At 37.7% G+C, this 19,174-nt stretch overlaps 1 protein-coding gene across 1 annotated transcript in view; it reads left to right on the top strand.

The window, feature by feature from the left end:
- The first annotated feature begins 10,877 nt into the window (after positions 1–10,877).
- The window catches only part of LOC139774336 (uncharacterized), a 50,734-nt gene continuing 42,437 nt past the window's right edge, over positions 10,878–19,174 (top strand). The window contains exons 1-4 of the mRNA XM_071709539.1: positions 10,878–11,173; positions 13,817–14,221; positions 14,321–14,739; positions 15,789–16,031. Of these exons, the coding sequence (XP_071565640.1) occupies positions 14,499–14,739; positions 15,789–16,031 (484 nt within the window). The 5' untranslated portion in view covers positions 10,878–11,173; positions 13,817–14,221; positions 14,321–14,498. The remainder of the gene's footprint in view (positions 11,174–13,816; positions 14,222–14,320; positions 14,740–15,788; positions 16,032–19,174) is intronic.

Consider the following 19,174-nt stretch of genomic DNA (forward strand, 5'->3'; position numbering starts at 1 on the left):
TCACTAAGGCAGATACGAAGAATAATTGGACGGAGAAGTGGCTAAGGATAAGCTCGGGGAGTGGGAGTGGTTAAATATTTGCAAAGTCAACGTGAGGGGCGCTGTGCCACCTCTCGAAGGGGTGGAAATTGGCCGCCTCCGGCCACAAAGACGCCCGAGCGGAAATCCGCGCCGAGAACGTCTTCTCGTTTGCGACACAAGGATGCAGCGTCTCTCCAGAATTCTCCGTCCATACAAGAGTTCAAGGATGCCGTTGAAATTACAAACACGCACCAATCTAAAATCTCAACGATGCAACGAGTCTGAGAACTAACCTAACGATATAAAATTATTTGTTAGCGAAGGAGCGAGGAGATTTAGAAATTAAGATTCTTCTATCTGCAGCGTAAAGAATTCAAGGATTTTAATATATTCGAAAAAGTAAAAAAATAAATAATGGAATATTACATGGAAAAAAAATGAAGTTTTGCTGAAGTATCTAAAAATTTAGCTCGAAAAGAGAAATAGACTACCTCTAAAAATAATTATATCAGATATTCAAACTGCTGGAATATCAAAACTCCTCGCAACATTATCATCACGCCTGAGCGTCCTACATAATTATTTTCAGATATGCATCTGGCTTAATTTTTATGTACTTCAACAAAACCATTATTTTTGCACAGAAAATCAATTACCACACATCCTGAAATCTATAGACATAAATAGTTACCCTGAAAAATGAATAAGAAGATAAAGTTTTTAAAGTCTAAATAGTGTATTCATTAAATCGACTTAGGCATGTAGTAATATTTATAGCAATAACACATATTAAGATGACTAAACAATAATAAGATCGCATTTAAATAATAAGATGGAAACACCGATTGGGAGACACCTTTATCTCAGTCGAAGAATAATTCAATCGGTGTTTCCATCTTATTATTTAAATGCGATCTTATTATTGTTTAGTCATTTTAATATGTGTTAAGTCGATTTAATGAATCTATTAGTTAATCATCACTGGCAATTTACAATTTATCTTTGTTGTTTATTATGCACCTTCGACTGAGATAAAGGTGTCTCCCCAATCGGTGTTTCCATCTTATTATTTAAATGCGATCTTATTGTTGTTTAGTGTTATTGCTATAAATATTACCACATGCCTCAGTGATCGAATTGGTACGACACTCTTCGCGGAATGAGGGAGGTTCTAGGTTCGAACCCTGGCTGAGACAATAAAATTAAATTATTTAATACGATGCTTATATACATATATAAACTTCAAAATTACATCAATTTTAGAAGGACCAAAACCCACTGTCAAAATGTCTTGACGATTAATCTGACTAAAACCAATGGTGAAATTGTCAGGACAATGTTTTATATATTCGTCGCCAGTTAAGTCGATTTAATGAATCTGTTAGTTAATCATTACTAGCAATATACAATCTATCTTTGTTATCTAAATAGTGTGTTTAATCAGTCAAGAAAGGAAGTTGATTGTTCTTGGTATTTGTTAAGGTGTAGAATTCCTCTGAAGTGTTACACCTGTAAATTCTTCTAAGAACTTTTGAAACTTGACAGCTAAAACTTCCAACATTCAATTTCTTTAGTATATAAGAATCTAAAAAAAAAAGTGTTTTTGTCACAGAAACGTTATTTTTTTAAATCAGAATCGAGAGACATATTAATCACAAAATACTGATATCCCGACATAACATTGGAATCGTTCGATCAATGGTCAATATGGCCGAAATTTGTCCGCTGTAAAAAATAAAAAGGAAGATTTGCGAAAGGAAAATGACGTCTCTTTGCATGGCGCGGCATAAGAGGTCTTTAGAAAAGGACTCGAGACAAGGGTGTGACGCGAGAAATTCGTGCCCGGACTGCCGAGCATTCAAATCCAAGAAATCGATGCCGCTTTTCGTGCGACAGAAACGGCGAATCCTGGGATTCGTCAGTGACTATGAAAGTCGGAACTTGCAAGGACGAGTGTTCCGACCATACAATTCCGTTTCCCGGGACGTTATACATAAATTTGAGGGGATCGGTAGAAGCGAAAGTTTGGAGGCGCAACTAAACTAGAGTAACCAACGAGGGCGAAATACAAGACGTATTGTGGATTATAGTAACTTTTCGTGATAACGTTAGTTATTGACAATAAGAAACTTATTTTTCGCTCGTTTGAAGCAAAGGCTATAATGAGGAGTAAGACCAATATACGAGCATTAATAGATGTTACGGCAAATTCATATTATATATAATTTTATATATATTATTGTAACACATATATATTCCAACTTTTCACTGTGCGCCGATCACAGTCGGACTTACAACACAGTTATCATTAGAACGTTAAAAAACCCCCTTCCCCCCCCCCCCCAATTAAATCGACACGATTTAATTATTTAAAAAACTGTAAAGAATTTATTGCGAAAAATATTACCTCATCATTTATATTTCATATTTTTCGCAATAAATTCTTTACAGTTTTTTAAATAATTAAATCGTGTCGATTTAATTGGGGGGGGGGAGGGGTTTTTTTAACGTTCTAATGATAACTGTGTTGTAAGTCCGGCTGTGATCGGCGCACAGTGAAAAGTTAGAATATATATGTGTTACAATAATATATATAAAATTATATATAATATGAATTTGCCGTAACATCTATTAAGGAGGGTGGTTAGTAAAATCAATTTGATAAGAATTAGTTCAAATTTACGGAGAATATTCGTCTATGGGAATCTGTCCTCCATGCCAAAGTTGAAGACAATCGTCTGCATGGTTGTCGAGTAATTAATTATTGAAGTTATACTCTTGTCTCTCTCTTATACACGGGCGACACAGCAGAAATGTTACCTAACCTGTAATGTAACTCTCGAAAGCATATTAAAAATGATAAGAATTTAGTGAAAATAGGTGCAAATAACTCTTTACATATTTAGGAAGAACTTTCTCGAAGACTGAAATGATTCGTCTTTATAGTTATCAAGAAATTGTAAAAATAAAATAGGACCACATTTATTATTTCCACATTTCAATGTGGATAATAACGTATTTGGGTTTCAATTGTACAAACAACTCTTTTTAAACCTTAAGAAACAGCAATTAAATGCATTCCACATATTTATTTGCTAAAATTCGTTTATTTCACGCGACGAAAATCTAACCTATATGCTTTTCCCCTGCCGCGCGCCCCTTCCCCGCACAGAGAACGAACCAACCTCCTTAATGCTCGTATATTGGTCTTACTCCTCATTATAGCCGTTAGTTATTGAATTGAGTAAATTGACAGTCAGAAAGGCAGTGGTGTTTGTTCTTTTTTTTAATTAAAAAAATTGAACTTTTTTTTAATTTAGCGCATCCTCCGTGTTTGGCATTTGGAAATCAATAAGAATCGTTGACGTTCGCCCGCAGAACGAAAAATTTCATTTTGTCGTGCAACGTAATCCGAGGTTAGAGGAATTCGAGAACAGAATATACGGTACCACCGGATGCAATTTCAATCCTGGGTCGTCGGCTCAAAATTTCAGGACAAAGAGCACTTAGGTATGCGACCGTTGGAACGAACTGTCGCTACTTTCGCGGAATTTTATTTGTTTGTCGCGATTTTTAAATAAAAAACAAAGAAGCGTAAATAAATAAAAAGAGCGCGCGTCGCGTATTATTATTCGTAAAAATTGCTATATAACACCTATTACAAACGCAATCCAAAGCGCAGTATTATGCATTGGCTGCATTGCGCCGCATGCGTTATGAAATCCGGGGGAAATCGCGCGTTTTATTATTTCGCGTTTTTTTTACTTCCACCGCGCGCGAAATTCTTTCGGTAAATTGAACAAATTGCACTTTTATGAAATTCTTCCTTCGAAACTTTGGTATAGATTCTAGAAAATTGCATTCGCCGGGTCTCCACGCTTCGAAAGCACAGCCGGAAATCTATTTTATTTTACATATAACTTTTAATTTCCCCAGATCATTAGATCAATTTTCTACATCTGTCTGTTTAATTTTTAGTAAAAATGCTTCAGGACTTTTACGAGATTTCGCTCGAGAAAAAAATTGTAATACCTACTCTATCCTTGTATATATAATAACTATACGCTTATCACTTCTAACAGGGGCGTTTAATGTTCTCTGCGCGAAAAATCGTTAATTTTGCAACTGCTGCGGAACATTTAATTACTCCGCACGCGTCCCAAATAAGTTCAACGCTGAAGCGAGGTTGATGACATTAAATTCTATTAAGAGGGCTCCCTATTCGTATTTTCCGTAAGCTTAATGCGCATATTCATGACGGTTCATCGCATCGGCGGGTATTAAAAGCGTTAAAACCGTGCACACACAAACGGAGAAGGATTCTCCGGACTTTTTAACTATTCGACAATTGCATTTTTCTTCCAAGATTTTTTACAAACATTATACTTTCTGATTTGAATTTGATCATTAGATTGACGTTTACGTAAACCTGTGCAAATTTTATTTGCAATTTAAAAATTTCGATTTTTATATATATTATAGCAAATTATACTGTATTATAGTAAACTAACCTATATACTATATTATATACTATAGTGCAATGAACTAAACTATATACTATACTATATATAATTTAATATTTTACATTAGTATCGTATAGTACAGCAAACTATATTATACTATACTAGTGTAAAATATTACATTATACATTATTAACATTATATATGTATACAAGTAGAGATTTTTTAAGTAAGTCAGAAAAATATGGGTAATTAAAAAGCTTTGCGAAAATTTACAAATTTACAATTAGCGCTGGCAAAAGTAAAAACTTACGTCATCGTAATGCGAACTTTTAAAACACTGTATAAAAAGGCTTAAAATACTCGTGTAGGAAGAATATTAAATTAAAAAATAATTATAGGAAGTATTTTAAAAATTAATAACTATAGCGCCGGTTTTTTCTCTCGTTCTATTTTCTTTTGATTTCTTTTATTCAGACACGATGAGATTATTTATATATCAAGCTTATTAATATTTTATGCAATTTTACTGAGCGAACCACAAAACTATAATTATAAATTATAAATTATAAATTTCTGTGCGTTTGTATTTTTCAGTGATTCTGTTATTATTATACTATTTCAATCAATATTTATTGCAAACTCGAAACAGATTTTACACCTTTCGTCCTTGCTTTATAATGCTTTAAAATTACATTAGCACGGACTGCTAATGGCGTTTATACAATTTTACTTCATTTATATAATTAAACGTATAATTTTATCCTCGTGTCCTGCAAATGATTTTTCCCAGTCGGCCATCCGTGAGAAAATAACTGCAAATGCAAATGCATGTCCGGCGCATCTGGGGCGATTAAATTCGCAGTGTTAATATTTGCAGTTACTTTTTCATACGAAAGCAACACCAGACTTTTCGATATTGAATCACGATTGATACGCGCCGATTGGTAGCAAACCGAGCGAGCGGGCCAATCGATGGCCAAATGGTCGAATTTCAAGCCGCCAGATTCGATCGATCGATTCATCGTCCGCGCCGCACTTCGAAGAAGATGCATGCGTGCATTTTACACGTGTCTGCGCGTGCCGACACGTGCGTGCCACTCGCACAGGTCCGACTCCATTTAATTACTGGATCGAGCGAGCTTTCACGGCCGTTAAAGGAAATTAATTGCCCCAGCAACGTCCATGCTGCCGGTTTCGACAGCATACATGATGGATCAAGCAGGACGCCAGGTGGAAAAAAATTCTGTGGACGAAGAAAAAAAATTCTCTCACGCATGGTGGTTTATGTATTGTGATTCTTTATCTGCATATTGTTGTTTATAACGCTAACACTTTGATATTTTTGCGCGCTTTTGTCAGATGAGAAGCAAATTTTAATAATGCACGAAAAATATCAAATATAGTAGAATATGTCGTTTCAGAGGATATTTTTTCCCAACGTCCACATTTCGGATTTTTTACTGTTTTGAAGGCATTATTATCACAGGCAACATCATATCGAGGCATTATTATCATCGCAATGTCATCCAATTTACTTTTATTATTGCGGAGCTTATTTTATATCTGCTTTTCGTTCGACGAAGTTCCCGCGCTATTCACTATCTTTGATCTATCCTATCCTTGCCTCGTATTTATCGGACTTCCTCCCGAGAGCGCGCGGTTGCGAGATTTCCTTCCTCCTGATCTCTCTCCTCGCCAAGTTGTCTGCTGCTACGCTCCTCTTCGAGTTACCGTAAATTGTTCTACTTAGCTAAGACGAGTAGTGACCCTCCCGAGCGAAGTTTAATTAGCTTTTAAATCCCTGCCGCTCATTATGCCCTCCTTTTTCTCCTCCAAATTGAAGGGACGGGGGGGGGGGGTTAGCTTCTTCTCTTATCGGCCAACTTCTCGCGCAAGTAATCGCGCGGAAAGGAAAAAGGAAGCGCGCCCTTTTCAGCAAGAAATACAACCGGGTAAGGAATTTCCACCGTGAACGACACACCGAAAACCGATCGGCGATCGGTTTCGATTTAATTGGCCGGTGGATACTTTTACTCGCTCGACGCGAGTAACACAAGTAGGGACAGTGCTCGATAAGCAACGCTGCTGTCTGTGATAATTAAACAAGAACTTTACACTGACAAAGAAACGAAGATTGATACCGATAATTAATTCTTAGATCCCCTCGTATTCTTAGATTCTCGCATTTCTACGTTTGTTATATGTTTCTAGTTTCTTGAATTTCCTTTCAAAGTTCTTGATTTTCTAGATTAGGTCTCTATTCAAGTTCTTTTTTTTTAGTAAAGTAAGTAAAATTTACAGGAAATTGTTGACGTTTCTCTCGTCAGTCTTTTTACTTGGTGTTAGCTTCCAAGCGTCAATATCTGTTGAAAGTAGAGGAAGGTGGGGTAATTCGAACCACTCTAAGCCTTTTTCAAGACAACTTGAAAACTATTAAAGATAACTAAACTTTATTTTCGCTTGTTACAACGTGTTTCTAACAAATTTTTTTATTTATAGTAAGTATTAATGTTATAACAACTTTTTCGAAGATAGATTTTTGTAAGGTAAATTGAACCATGTTGGGCAAGGTGATACACTTTATTAATCTTTGTAATTTTTCTCGTATTTTAAGGCATATTAATAATAAAATAGTTTATAATAATTGTTATATTACATATAGATTTATTATATTCTAATTTATTACAAACTCTAATTTTTGTGCTCTTTGTAACAATTTCATACAAATATATGTGACATGTTTAAAACTTTTACTCACAATAATACATAGGATAAGTTCATATATTAACCTTACGCTGTAAGCGATATACACCAAATCTTCAGTTTTAATTTTTAACTTTATGACACGTTGTGCCACGCTGACGCTTTGTACGTTAAATTAGGGAGTTAGCAGCTAGTAATTCCACTACTGTCCGCTAGGTTGTGACACTTAATAATCCAAATATCGTGATGGCTCAAGTTGCCCGCGTGGTTTACGTTACCCCAACTTCCTCTAAGATAAATCGATCCCGAAAAATAATCAGTATTGAATCAATTTTGATAAGATATATAACTGGTACGAACGTTTAATACGAACGTTTAATACGAGAGAAAGACATTCTTACTAAGCTATCGCTAGTCATTTCCGGCGACACATAGCGCGTCTTTAGCGTCCATCTTTTGATTTATCACAACGCGCGGCCACCCGCGGGGTAGGCAGCCGTGTCGGAAGGCTCCTCTATACGCGGCGATGATAAATCTCGGGCACTCTCGGCTACAGGCGCCGCCGCTAAATCTGCGCGAATCACGCAGTGTGCGGCCGGTATCGCTGTAATAAATCGCGCTTCGATCGCAAAACCGTCTTGTAATACACGTACCGCGCGAGAAAAAGGATCCAGATATAGTAGGATTTATCCTCTAATTCCCGGGGGAATTAAATCCCCGCGGATTGAAGCGCTTCAGAAGAGAATAGCGTACGAGATCAACACCGAGTTGGAAACTTTATAATAATTTCGAAAATGACATTCAAAAGAAAAAGCTGTATATCTTATAATTTTTTAATTAATGAAATATTAAAAATAGTAATTTGAAAATTATGTTAATGCAACTTAAATAGAAATTACAGTATTGATGATAACTACACAGAAAAAAAAGAAGTGTAAAATCAACATTGATATACATACTTGTATATACGCAAGAATATATATTCTTCTTATAAGAATTTCAACTTTTTATTTCAACTTTTTTTTCTTGATTGAACTACATAAAACTTCGTTTAACTGTATAAATGACTTCATTTAAGCACGTTTTCTACTCGTTTAACGCAATATAATCTCATTTCAAGATTATATATATATTCTCGCGTATATGCAAGTATATTTAGTATTGATTTGACACTTCTCTTTTTTCTATGTAATCTGAAAAAATTGCGTAGTATCTAAAATTCTCTCGACAAGGGATGCCGTGTCGTTACAACGCAGCAACCGACATACCAGCATATCGCCCTAAATTTCAACCAATAACCGTTTCACCGTAGAGAATTCCCTCCGTATCCATGCACGGAAGCAGCCAGTTTTACGTTCGAATGACTTTCCGTTCTCGGCGAAAGAGATAGAACATAAATGAACCTCCACTTTTGCAAAATACTAACGCCGTTGTGTACATTTATAATATACAACTTAAATAAAAAAAGTTATAAAACTCTCTTCTTGCTTTTTTCTTACGCGAAAAAAAATAAATAAAAATAAAATATATATATATATTATACACTGAGAAAAAAAAAGCTGTTGCTTCAATTAAAGTGCTATCACGGGGTGCCAAAAACATAAATAGTTTATTCAATTGTATTATTATTAGACCCAATATCTGGATTATTTAATCAATAATTAAATTATTGGTTTAATAATCCAGATATTGGGTCTAATAATAATCAATAATTAAATTATTGGTTCCTTAATCCAGATATTGGGTCTAATAATAATACAATTAAATAAACTACTTATGTTTTTGGCACCCCGTGATAGCAATTTAATTGAAGCAACAGCTTTTTTTTCTCAGTGTATCTAATAATAAAAACTAGAATAATATATAATAATAAATATGATATACATTACATAACAAATATAATCATATAACATTTAAATTGGAAACAATAAATATGATATGAAGCACTGATGCTTCGAGAGAGAAAAAAAGGATATGACATCTCGTCGTTTTGGCACAATCCCGCGGCGAGAACATCGTCCCGTTGTGCATTATGGAACGGCGAATATGGCGAAGATCCTTATGATCCTTCTTGCTATCAACTTGGCCCGCAAAATAAGTACGCCCGAGATTCGGCTTATTCTGAATAATATATCAAACTTATGAAGGCGGCTTTGAGGTCGACGTCGCGGCAAATCCTTATATTATAAAGTAGAAGGACGAACGGACGAAATTGCATTCGGCGATCCATGTGTCTAAACGATTACACGTATTTCGATAAAATCCGATAATCCGCAAACGAGGATTTCATGTGACACACGTGTGGTGAAGGCGAGAGCGAGATCGAGAGAGGGAGAGAACAAATATGTTATGCTCCGTAAGTATAGAAAAAAGATTTTAGATCTTGTATCAAGGACCCAGAAGATTACAAGATCTAAAAATTTAGGGCATCGCCTGCTCTTTCTCTCTCTCTCTCTCTCTCTCTCTCTCTCTCTCTCTCTCTCTCTCTCTCTCTCTCTCTCTCTCCCGCTCTACCCCTTCGAAAGTTTCTAAATTCTAAAGAGCTAAACTTCCAGTTATAAAATCCATCTAGGCGAGGTTCCTAGACAGCATCTACCCTTTCCTCATCCTCTTTGTGTCTGCGAGATGAGCTAAGTTCATTATCGTAAATGAGATGATTCTGAAGAGGAGCTACTCATCTACGGAACCAGCTACCCGAGGCGGATCGCTTCAAAGCCTTCTTATCGTAGATTTAACACGTCGTTACGTGCCGTGAATACGCTGTGAATACATGTGCGTAGACGCAAAGCAGATAATTCGGATACAAAACTAATTTTGCGAACCCCTTACGCGCATTAAGCTCGCCGGCGACTTCCTCCGAGAGTTTCGCGCATTTATCTGGAACTCCGAATTATCCATTAAAGTAGATTTGTTTAGCTTGAGAGAAAGTTGCAATTTGTAAAAAATTTGCAAAAAATGGTTGAACTGGATTAAAGTTAAATTCAAGTTTTGCATCAAAATTGAGTTCTACTCAACTAGGGCCAAATCAGTTTCATTATTTCAACTTTAGATTTAACTTGAACTAATAATTGTTTATATATAAAGAATTAATTAATAGCATTAATGGAGCCAGTTCTAAACTTTATTTTAAGATTTTGAGAAATAATATAAAATAGTTACTTGACAATTTAATATATATAAAATTATTGAAAAGAAAACTTTTACAGATTTTTATTTCAAAACAACATAAACTTGTTAAAATTTCGTTAAACTTATTAAAATTTTTTGTCGCCAGATTTATTTCATGTATAATTCCAGTTTTAATATTTCTTCTGCAATTCATACAGAGATCGACTCATGCAATATCGCTATTATTTATCAATATGATCTCGAGAGCACATCTTTCAAACTACGAAAGTTCGTGCTTTTCACGTTCTCGCGGATCAATGAGCAAACAAGCATCCGGAGCGCAAGTATCCTCCTCTCATCTCGATGCACCTCTCTACTTCGAGACAGCCGTCGACGTGCATATGCGGACAAATTTCAAACAACAGAGACGATTTGACGAAAACGAAAGTTTCCGCCTCGAAATTCGCTTCGCCTTGGCGGCGCGGCGCGCGGCGTGGCGCTCCGTTCGAAGATTCATCCGCGATTTAATTTTAGAAGAGCTTTTCGCGCATATGCGCCAGCTCAGTCCACTCGTAAGTTTCGTCGGGACAAAACGAATTTTCGACGTGTGCCTTCGTCGCGAAAGAAAGAACATAAGTGTGTCCGATTATTCAACAATCGTCAATGTCGGTCTTTAATTTATGTGACACTTTTAACAGTTTTAACTGTCCAATCCAAACTGTTCGGCGATAACAATGTGATTGGAATGTGGAGTGTAATTACTCAAATTAAATGTATCATTGTTGTTAAAGGAGATACGTGAATCAGGAATACGTGAAAGGAAGTGAGATTTATTGTTGCCGTGCTATAGAAATCTTTTGTCGGACATGCGAAAAGGGGTAAAGAGTCAGTCCTCGACTATTTTTGCGACGCGAGAACCTCTAAAAATAGAAATTGTTGTACAACGTAACAGCGTAACAATTTGCCGCAATTTCGGGTATACATTTTTGCCCGAGAAAACAATTTTTTTTACAAAATTCGTGAAATAGAATTTTTTTCCGAACGAGAGATACAATAGCGGTATGATAACGGAGGCGGGATAACCGTGGCGAGATTTTCTCACCTCTCGAAAAATCTATCATAAACATCGGCGAAAGTAAAAAGAAGTATTAATGATGGATGCGGTGAATTCCTATAAGCTTATCCACCACAAGCGGTCGGCAAAATAGGATTTGCCGCAATAATCGCTTACGCTCGCTCGTTCAATCCTTAATCCCTTAACAACGCCAGGAAATAAAAAAAATTTGTCAAAAATATTTTATTTTATACGCTATTGTTGCGGAATATGAATGAAGTTTTGACCTCGTTAGAAAATATACAAATTAAAAATATACATTTAAAGTAAATAAATATACCATAAAAGTGTTTACATAGATAATCTATTTGATACGCCGCTGTATGAATATACTGTATAATTTTTCTTTATCTTAAAAAATACCTTTTAATAAAATATCTTTTAATACATTTTGTTTGAATATTACAAAAACAAAAAAATACTTACTCTAATAAATGTTTTCCTGTTTGACGAGCGTGTAAATAGGGAAATAAAATGAAACGTTCACGCGTGCAGCGGCAACATATCGAGCGCATCAACTGTTATTGAGTTCTCACCCTGAGAAGCGCTCGTCGATGCGAAAATGTACAATTCGGCTCATCGAGGAGGCTCTAGTTGTCATCGTCAACGTTAAAAATAACGTTGATGGCTTTTTCACTAGTGCGTGAATCTTCTCGCAAAAATTTCCAGGAAAACTTTGATAACATCTTTTTCTTTATTATGTTTTCAAAATTATGTACTACCACGTATACACGACTTCTCTATTTTATTTAATAGATTTTCTATTTGTGTTATAGCGTGGAAATAATAAATATTACCATTATTAAAAATAATTTACGTCCTACCATTAAAAAATCCTTCGAAATTTTAGGATTGTTTATAATCATGTCCAAATAGGCCATAAAAATTATATATTTTCTTACTAAATGTTTTAATAACAATGTTATTTATTAGAAAAGTTAATATATCGAAGTAGAATAGCATTTCGAATCTCGAGGAATTTATAGTGGAAATATTACGTTAAAAGGGATTCAAAAAACTTGGGAACTGGTGTTGCAGACTACACCAGCTTGACAGGTAGAGCTGATATGGTCTGAAAATCGTGCGGCGTGTTCAAGTCTTCAAAAGTTTGCCCACCGTAAATGTCACAAATATCGGATTTAGTTGGTTGGCGCTCTCTCTCTCTCTCTCTCTCTCTCTCTCTCTCTCTCTCTCTCTCTCTCTCTCTCTCTCTCTCTCTCTCTCTCTCTGTCTTGCATTTTCCCAGGTTAGTTTCGAACTCAACGTCATTTATCCGACGTAAATTACGAGACGCTCGCGTATATCGCAAAACTGCGAGCAAACTATTATCGCGATACTGGGAAATGAGCACTTCGCCCGTCACGCGATCGAATTTTGCGCGAACGCGACTTGTCGCTCGATGTTAACGTGCGACGTTTTATAAAGTTTTTTACGTCGTTTTATGCCCATGTAAAAATATCGGTGACGTTCTTAGGTGCAAAATTTTTCCTTACGACTCCACAAAATATTCTGGATAGAAACATTTCGGCGAAGTATGTGTATGTATCGTTAAGAAAAATTTTCAGGAAGTCATTTTATATAAACTGTTCGTTTAATAATTTCGACGCACTGCGGTTGGAGTTCTTGACGTTATAAGTTGAAAGGTCTAAACGCGGCGACGCGCGCGGCGATGTCCTCCAGAGGCGATATTCTTGGCGGGACAAACAAGGGTGAACGCACGTACGAGGAGAGAGCGACGGCTCGCGCGACTGCACGTACTCTTCGCCCCAAATAGAACGCGCCGCCTGTTGGTAAACTCCGCTCTCTCTCTCCCGTGCTTCTCGATCGCCATCACGAATGCGCGCCAGCTCGTTTTCTCTCGGTGCGCGCGATTCCTTCGCTTAAATACAGCCGAGGAATGCTGTGTCTACTAAAACAGTCGCAAGAAACATTTCAAAATAAGATAATTGAAAATACCATCGCTCGTAAGCCCGTGAATATGGATACATTGAACTTCAATCCTTTCGAGTTTAATGGGAGAAGTCTTTGACTACAGAAGAAAACTAAAAATAAAGCTATAACTATAACTGTAACTATAGCTATAGCTGTATCTGTATCTATAACTATAACTATAACTACAATTATACGATTATAACTACAATTATAACTATAACTATAACTATAACTACAATTATAACTATACTAGGACTATAACTATGACTATTTAACTACACCTTTAACTATACTTTTATGATAAATGTAACTATTTAACTATACTTTCATAGTAAAAAGGAGAAGTATATTCTACTATTATTCAGATGTGTTATTCAAATTTTTATTATAATTTTTAGAACATGTATCTTTATACATTTTAAATCTGCTTTCAAAAAGATAATTTTAATAGGAAAAAAATTTGATTTAAACGCAGCAGAGCTGTTCAGAACAGAATTATACGTTAATCGCGCCAAATATAAAACACACGTTTGTTTGATGCACAAAGTCCCGGCCGATTGGCCGACGGGGATGTTTAAAAGTTCAAAAATACAGATACGAAATATCAATGAACTCTGTAATAAATTGTAACTCGGATAAAATTGGAGTGGCGTCCCGAAAATTGTTCGATAGCTACGAAAATGTGAAGCTCCGCACGTGTAGAAAAGTAACTCCTCTCAATCCGCGTGAGGCAGCGGAAGCTACGAAGTGAAAAGTTCCAACGACGGCCGAAAGAGCAGTCGTTCTCCTTCGCATCCGGTTCTGAGCGGCAGCCGGAAAAATTATTTTTACTTCAATCGCGAGTGTGTGTGCTACGTCGCAGTTGTCGCTTCGTGCCATTGTGAGTTTCTTAAAGATTATATTCTACAATATTTCTCTACTTCTGTGATTTTTTTCGCACGGTGTTTCTTTCGCGAAAACAAACGCTGAGTTGTTCTAGGAATTGCAACAAATTTGGTGATAATTCGGACTGAGTGCTCTATTCTTGTAAATATTAAGTTATTATCACGAAATGGAGAATCTCAGATTTGACTAAATTGCCAAGCATTAATAAATTTGGTGAGACAATTTCCAAAGCACTGAACTTGGTGTTGTGGAAATCAACAAACGCGTGGCAAATGTCCAAAATGTTGCGAATAGAATTAGTGGGCCTACTGTTGTTGGCCTGCACGCAAATTCTTACGGAGCACCGCGACTTTCATGAATCACGGGATCAATATGGTTACCATCAGCGACACTCTTTTCACGACACTCAGGAAAGAATAACGAGGGAGGTGCGCGTCAAGGAAGGCCGATTACGCGGCATGGTGGTCCAACCCAGAACCAATCACAATTTGCAGCTGGTCGACGTCTTTCTCGGTAAGTTTCAGAATGCCATTACGTTTAATTATAAAGAATTATCGTTTACATATAGATAAGAAATGATTCATTGCTTCGCGAGAACCTTTAGCTTTCCCGTTGCGTTACATTTAATGCTAAAAATGGACGTTGATCCTTCGAAGAAAGGATGCATAGAAAACAACCGAACCATATTCCATTTATATCGATTACATTTAACTCGATGGAGACGCCAAGCTGGTTGACGCAAAGCCGTCGTTTCATATGCAACAACCTACTACAACGGTATCTCGATAACGTTCCGATACTCCGAGGGAACTCGGCTCCGGTCAGTGAGCAAAAGTTTCCTGGCAGCTGCATATATCCGCGCTTTGAGAATCCCGATACGTCAAAGGATCCAAAACGAGGAGCGCGCGCGCCCGCGCGCGTCCGTGTATTTCGGGAACAGATATTACTGCCGTCTCTTCGCGGCATGGCATAGCACATCTCTCCCCTCTGGCTTTCTCCGTCTTCGCTCTCGACTCGACTCGCTCGACGCTGCGCTGCGTGGCGTCCGTCAACTTGCACCGCCACGCGTCAAATTGCATCCGCGTGTGCATCCGTATATGCAAAGTCGAGCCCTTCTTGATGTTGATCCGCGCACTTGAGTCGCTTCTCGCTGAAAACCTGTCAACCTTGATAAAGATAACTGAATTAAAAAGCACCGATGGGAATTGCAATCGCGAAATTTGATTAAATTTAAAACCGAATCGAGGTCGGATAGAATTTAAATGGGAATTGATATTTAATTGTGTTAAATAAAATTACATTGGAATTTAATTATAATTAAATTTCAACTGATATGCAGAGAAACGATATTCAGCTTAATGAGAAGCGAAGTTAAGCGGCACTGACGTAAATCCTTTTTCAAAAATACATTTAACGCTATTAATAGCAAGCACCGGTGAATAGTTTGTTTCCTCAAAACACAGTTGTCTTGTAATGGAGATGTCAGTTACCGTATTAGTTTGGTATTACGCCATGAATCTAAGGAGCCAGTGTGCAAGGCAGTCCTCTCCCCTGTGTTTTAGGAGTTCCTTACGCGGAGCCTCCCGTGGGATCCTTCAGATTTTCTCCGCCACGCTCACCGCAACCGTGGAGGGGGGTGCGGCAGTCGCAGGAATTCGCCCCAGTTTGCCCGCAAGTTTTGCCGAATCTTCGTGAGGAAGTAAAACCGGGCAGGTACGAGTACCTGGAGAGACACTTGCCGTACCTGAGGAACCAGAGCGAGGACTGTCTGTACCTCAACATCTACGCTCCCCATCAGGCCGAAGGTGAGTGCGAGAGTGGTTACGGGAGAATAGGAGTAGTATTGTCGCGAAAGTCATTGGTATCGATACCGAAACTGGATCCAATCTACAAAGTCCTGGTACATTGAGAAGTGACTCAAAGCTAACTCATCTGTTTCTGACAAATTATTGAATTAGATGAGAAATTTAAGATCGCGATGTAGCAGAATCTTCACAATTCAGTTTAAATTTCTATTTTGGGTTATACAGATCAATATTCAGCTTAAAATACTATTTTGAGTTACACAGATCAATATTCAGCTTGACTGTACTATTTTGGTTATAATGATGTTTACTTGAATTTAATAACCATTTCTATTATAGCTTCCAATTAGATTGATTTAATTTAGGAACGAAATGTTCTCATACTTAACAAATTTAATGGGAAATTTTTTATTCACATAACTTATCGTTGGGCGTACAAAGTATAAAAGCAAGTAACCAAAGTATTTTACACTCTGTATATAATTCGCGAACACGATGATCCTCATATTCGAAGTCCGGATGACCCGCAGGTGGAATAATCCTTCGACAGAAATGGGGAAAATATCCCGGATGGAATTGAAACTTTCCTCCGGATTTTTCCTCGCTATAGCAAACGAAACATGGAATATCCAACTCGAAAAAAAGGGAGAATCGGATCGACCGTCCCGTCCCGTCCCGTCCCATCTCGCGCGATTATGCGGGTGCATTCGGCTCTGCAACGAGCTTTTCCGCACGGTCAACTGCGTAAAACAGCTGCCATCGATTTACGCGGGGGCCGGCGTTACGGTGGAAGGAACGGTCACGTTGGGTTCGGCTTTCGCGTGCGCGTTATAAATTCATTCCTCCCCCCTAGCGTTCGTATATATTCATTCCAACAGTCGGTCGCTCGGTCGGTCGCCCCCGCCGCACCGCGCCGACGTGCGTTTTCACCGTTTTACAATACCATCGGCCCGAGTGGGTTAAAACTCGCGTCGCCAGGCCATTTATGAGCGTATGGAAATATCTGCAAGAATTCCAAATCGAATTGACCGGCGGGGGCTATCGGTATAGCCTTGCTACGAGAGGTATCGCTCGCAAAACCGCACCATCGCGCCGCATCAGCCCGTTTGTTTCACGCCGCGATACATCCGCCATGAGCTGAAAATTTTTTTTCTATTGCATTTCCATGACGGAATATGATTTTGAATTAAACTCTCATTTTTCGATATCCATTTTAGAATTTTCCCCACGTTTCGCGTAGAATCGAAACCGATATAAAAATATTCATGAAAAAGAAATCGATATTGCCTAATGTTCCTTTTTCATAAAGCTTCTAAATTTCTTACGACTCAAACAGTTTAAGGTAAAATTAGAGAAGATTTGGTTGAATCGCAATCTTAGGTTTCTAACGTTCAATTTAATTTTCGTGTTGAAAATATTTCAGATATAATAATCTGGTCTGAATATGATATAATATTCGCTTATAAGTTAACTTCCGCGAGAATGTGGCGTATCTTCTTTATCTATGTCCCCCTCCTAATGTGGAAATAGGTTAATCTTTTTATCGCTGTTTGTGAAGTACACTTGTTATCTCCTCAGATAAACACGATAAGCAGCACTGGATTTCCTCAGCGTTTTCTCGGGTAGGCATTAACCCGTTAAAGCAAGCTCGGTTCAAGGATACCGCAATTACCGCAATTGCGGCGGTCTCGTTATCTCGCGAGATCAAGATTGCGAGTCGTCATTGCAAAAAATAGATTAAAGAATATAATATAAATTTGATACACACGGCGTTATTAATTCCGCGAACTCTCTTTATTTCCCAGTTTATGGAAAATATTCACGCGTTGTGATAATTAAACTTCCCAACACAGAATAATTCAAGCAATGCGATACGTCGGAGTTATCGCCAAACGCTTCGTTGGAAAATTCGGTGGATATGTTTTAATTTTGTTTCTATCTCAACGACGAGCTTAACTCATTAACGAGCGCATTAAAGGAGAAACCGCAAACACGGAATTACCATCCCGCGAAAGATACGTCGGGATTTGCGGGATAAAGCGTGCGTTGATGACTACTACCTTCCTCGGTGGAACTCTCTCTCTGCTTTGGGGTTGAGTGAAGCTAGAGTAGAAAACGTGTGCACGAGTGGTACTCGAGAAAGTCGCCAGAGCCAACACGAGCCTTTGTACCGCCTTGTCGTTCTACGGTTCCAACGAGACCAATTTCTCTTCCATCGTGCTTTATCCAAGAAAGGAAAGAGCACGGCAGGGCGGATGGCGGGAGGGAGAGAAGGAGGATAGAAGGGCGCACGTACTTGCAGTACTTTGTGCTTAGTGCCCCCACCGAAGTACGTATATAATTATATCGGCGATGCATTCATATGCACGCGTACTTCACTTCCGAATGTAAAGTGATTCTCGCTTGTTAATTTTAACTTAAGCCCTCCTCTCTGCAATCTATTCGCGAATGCGCCTCATGCGTTTATTAGGCTGAAATTAAGCTGTTTTTATTATTGTTGAAGTGAAAACAAAGCGATTCGATCATTATAAAGTAAAAAAAAATAATAATTAGTTTTTCTCGATTTTAATTGACATATTTTAACTCGAGATTACTTGTTAGATGGAAAACTGAAACGACTAAATAAACGAGAAGCTGAATGAACTTTATATAGCCTAATTATTCGCATAATTACGCATTTTTTTAGAGCATGAATATCGCTGCGAGTCGAGAGATGCGTAAGTAAACACGAAAATTATTTATTCCCTGAACGCTGTATAAATTTGCCTTTCATGGGAGCGAATCGTTAGAAGGAATTCTTACGATGTCTCTTTGAATCCTGCAAATTAATGGAAGGCAAATAATCGGTCTTCTGAAGCGATGAGTATGTTTAATTCTTTTAGAGCTTGCTCTCCGCCTATATAAGTTCCGACGTGGGCGTGGGATCAAATGTCAATTGAATTCGAACGGCAAATTTACTATTCTCTGTTTCGTCATATGTAAAGATAATCCTTGGATCCTTCAAACCCTCGCTTGCTCGCGATTTCTGATCCTCTTTTGGATTGTCTGCTCGCGGATACGAATCTGAATATCGGAGGTGAGAAAGCTAGCATTTGAGATTCTCCTTACGGTCGACGCATATTCGGTACGTCGCCATATTGCTT

Source organism: Temnothorax nylanderi, unplaced genomic scaffold, assembly GCF_030848795.1.
Source record: "Temnothorax nylanderi isolate EJ_2023f unplaced genomic scaffold, tnyl_v1.0 TNYL_tig0079_pilon, whole genome shotgun sequence".
Taxonomy (NCBI): Eukaryota; Metazoa; Arthropoda; class Insecta; order Hymenoptera; family Formicidae; genus Temnothorax; species Temnothorax nylanderi.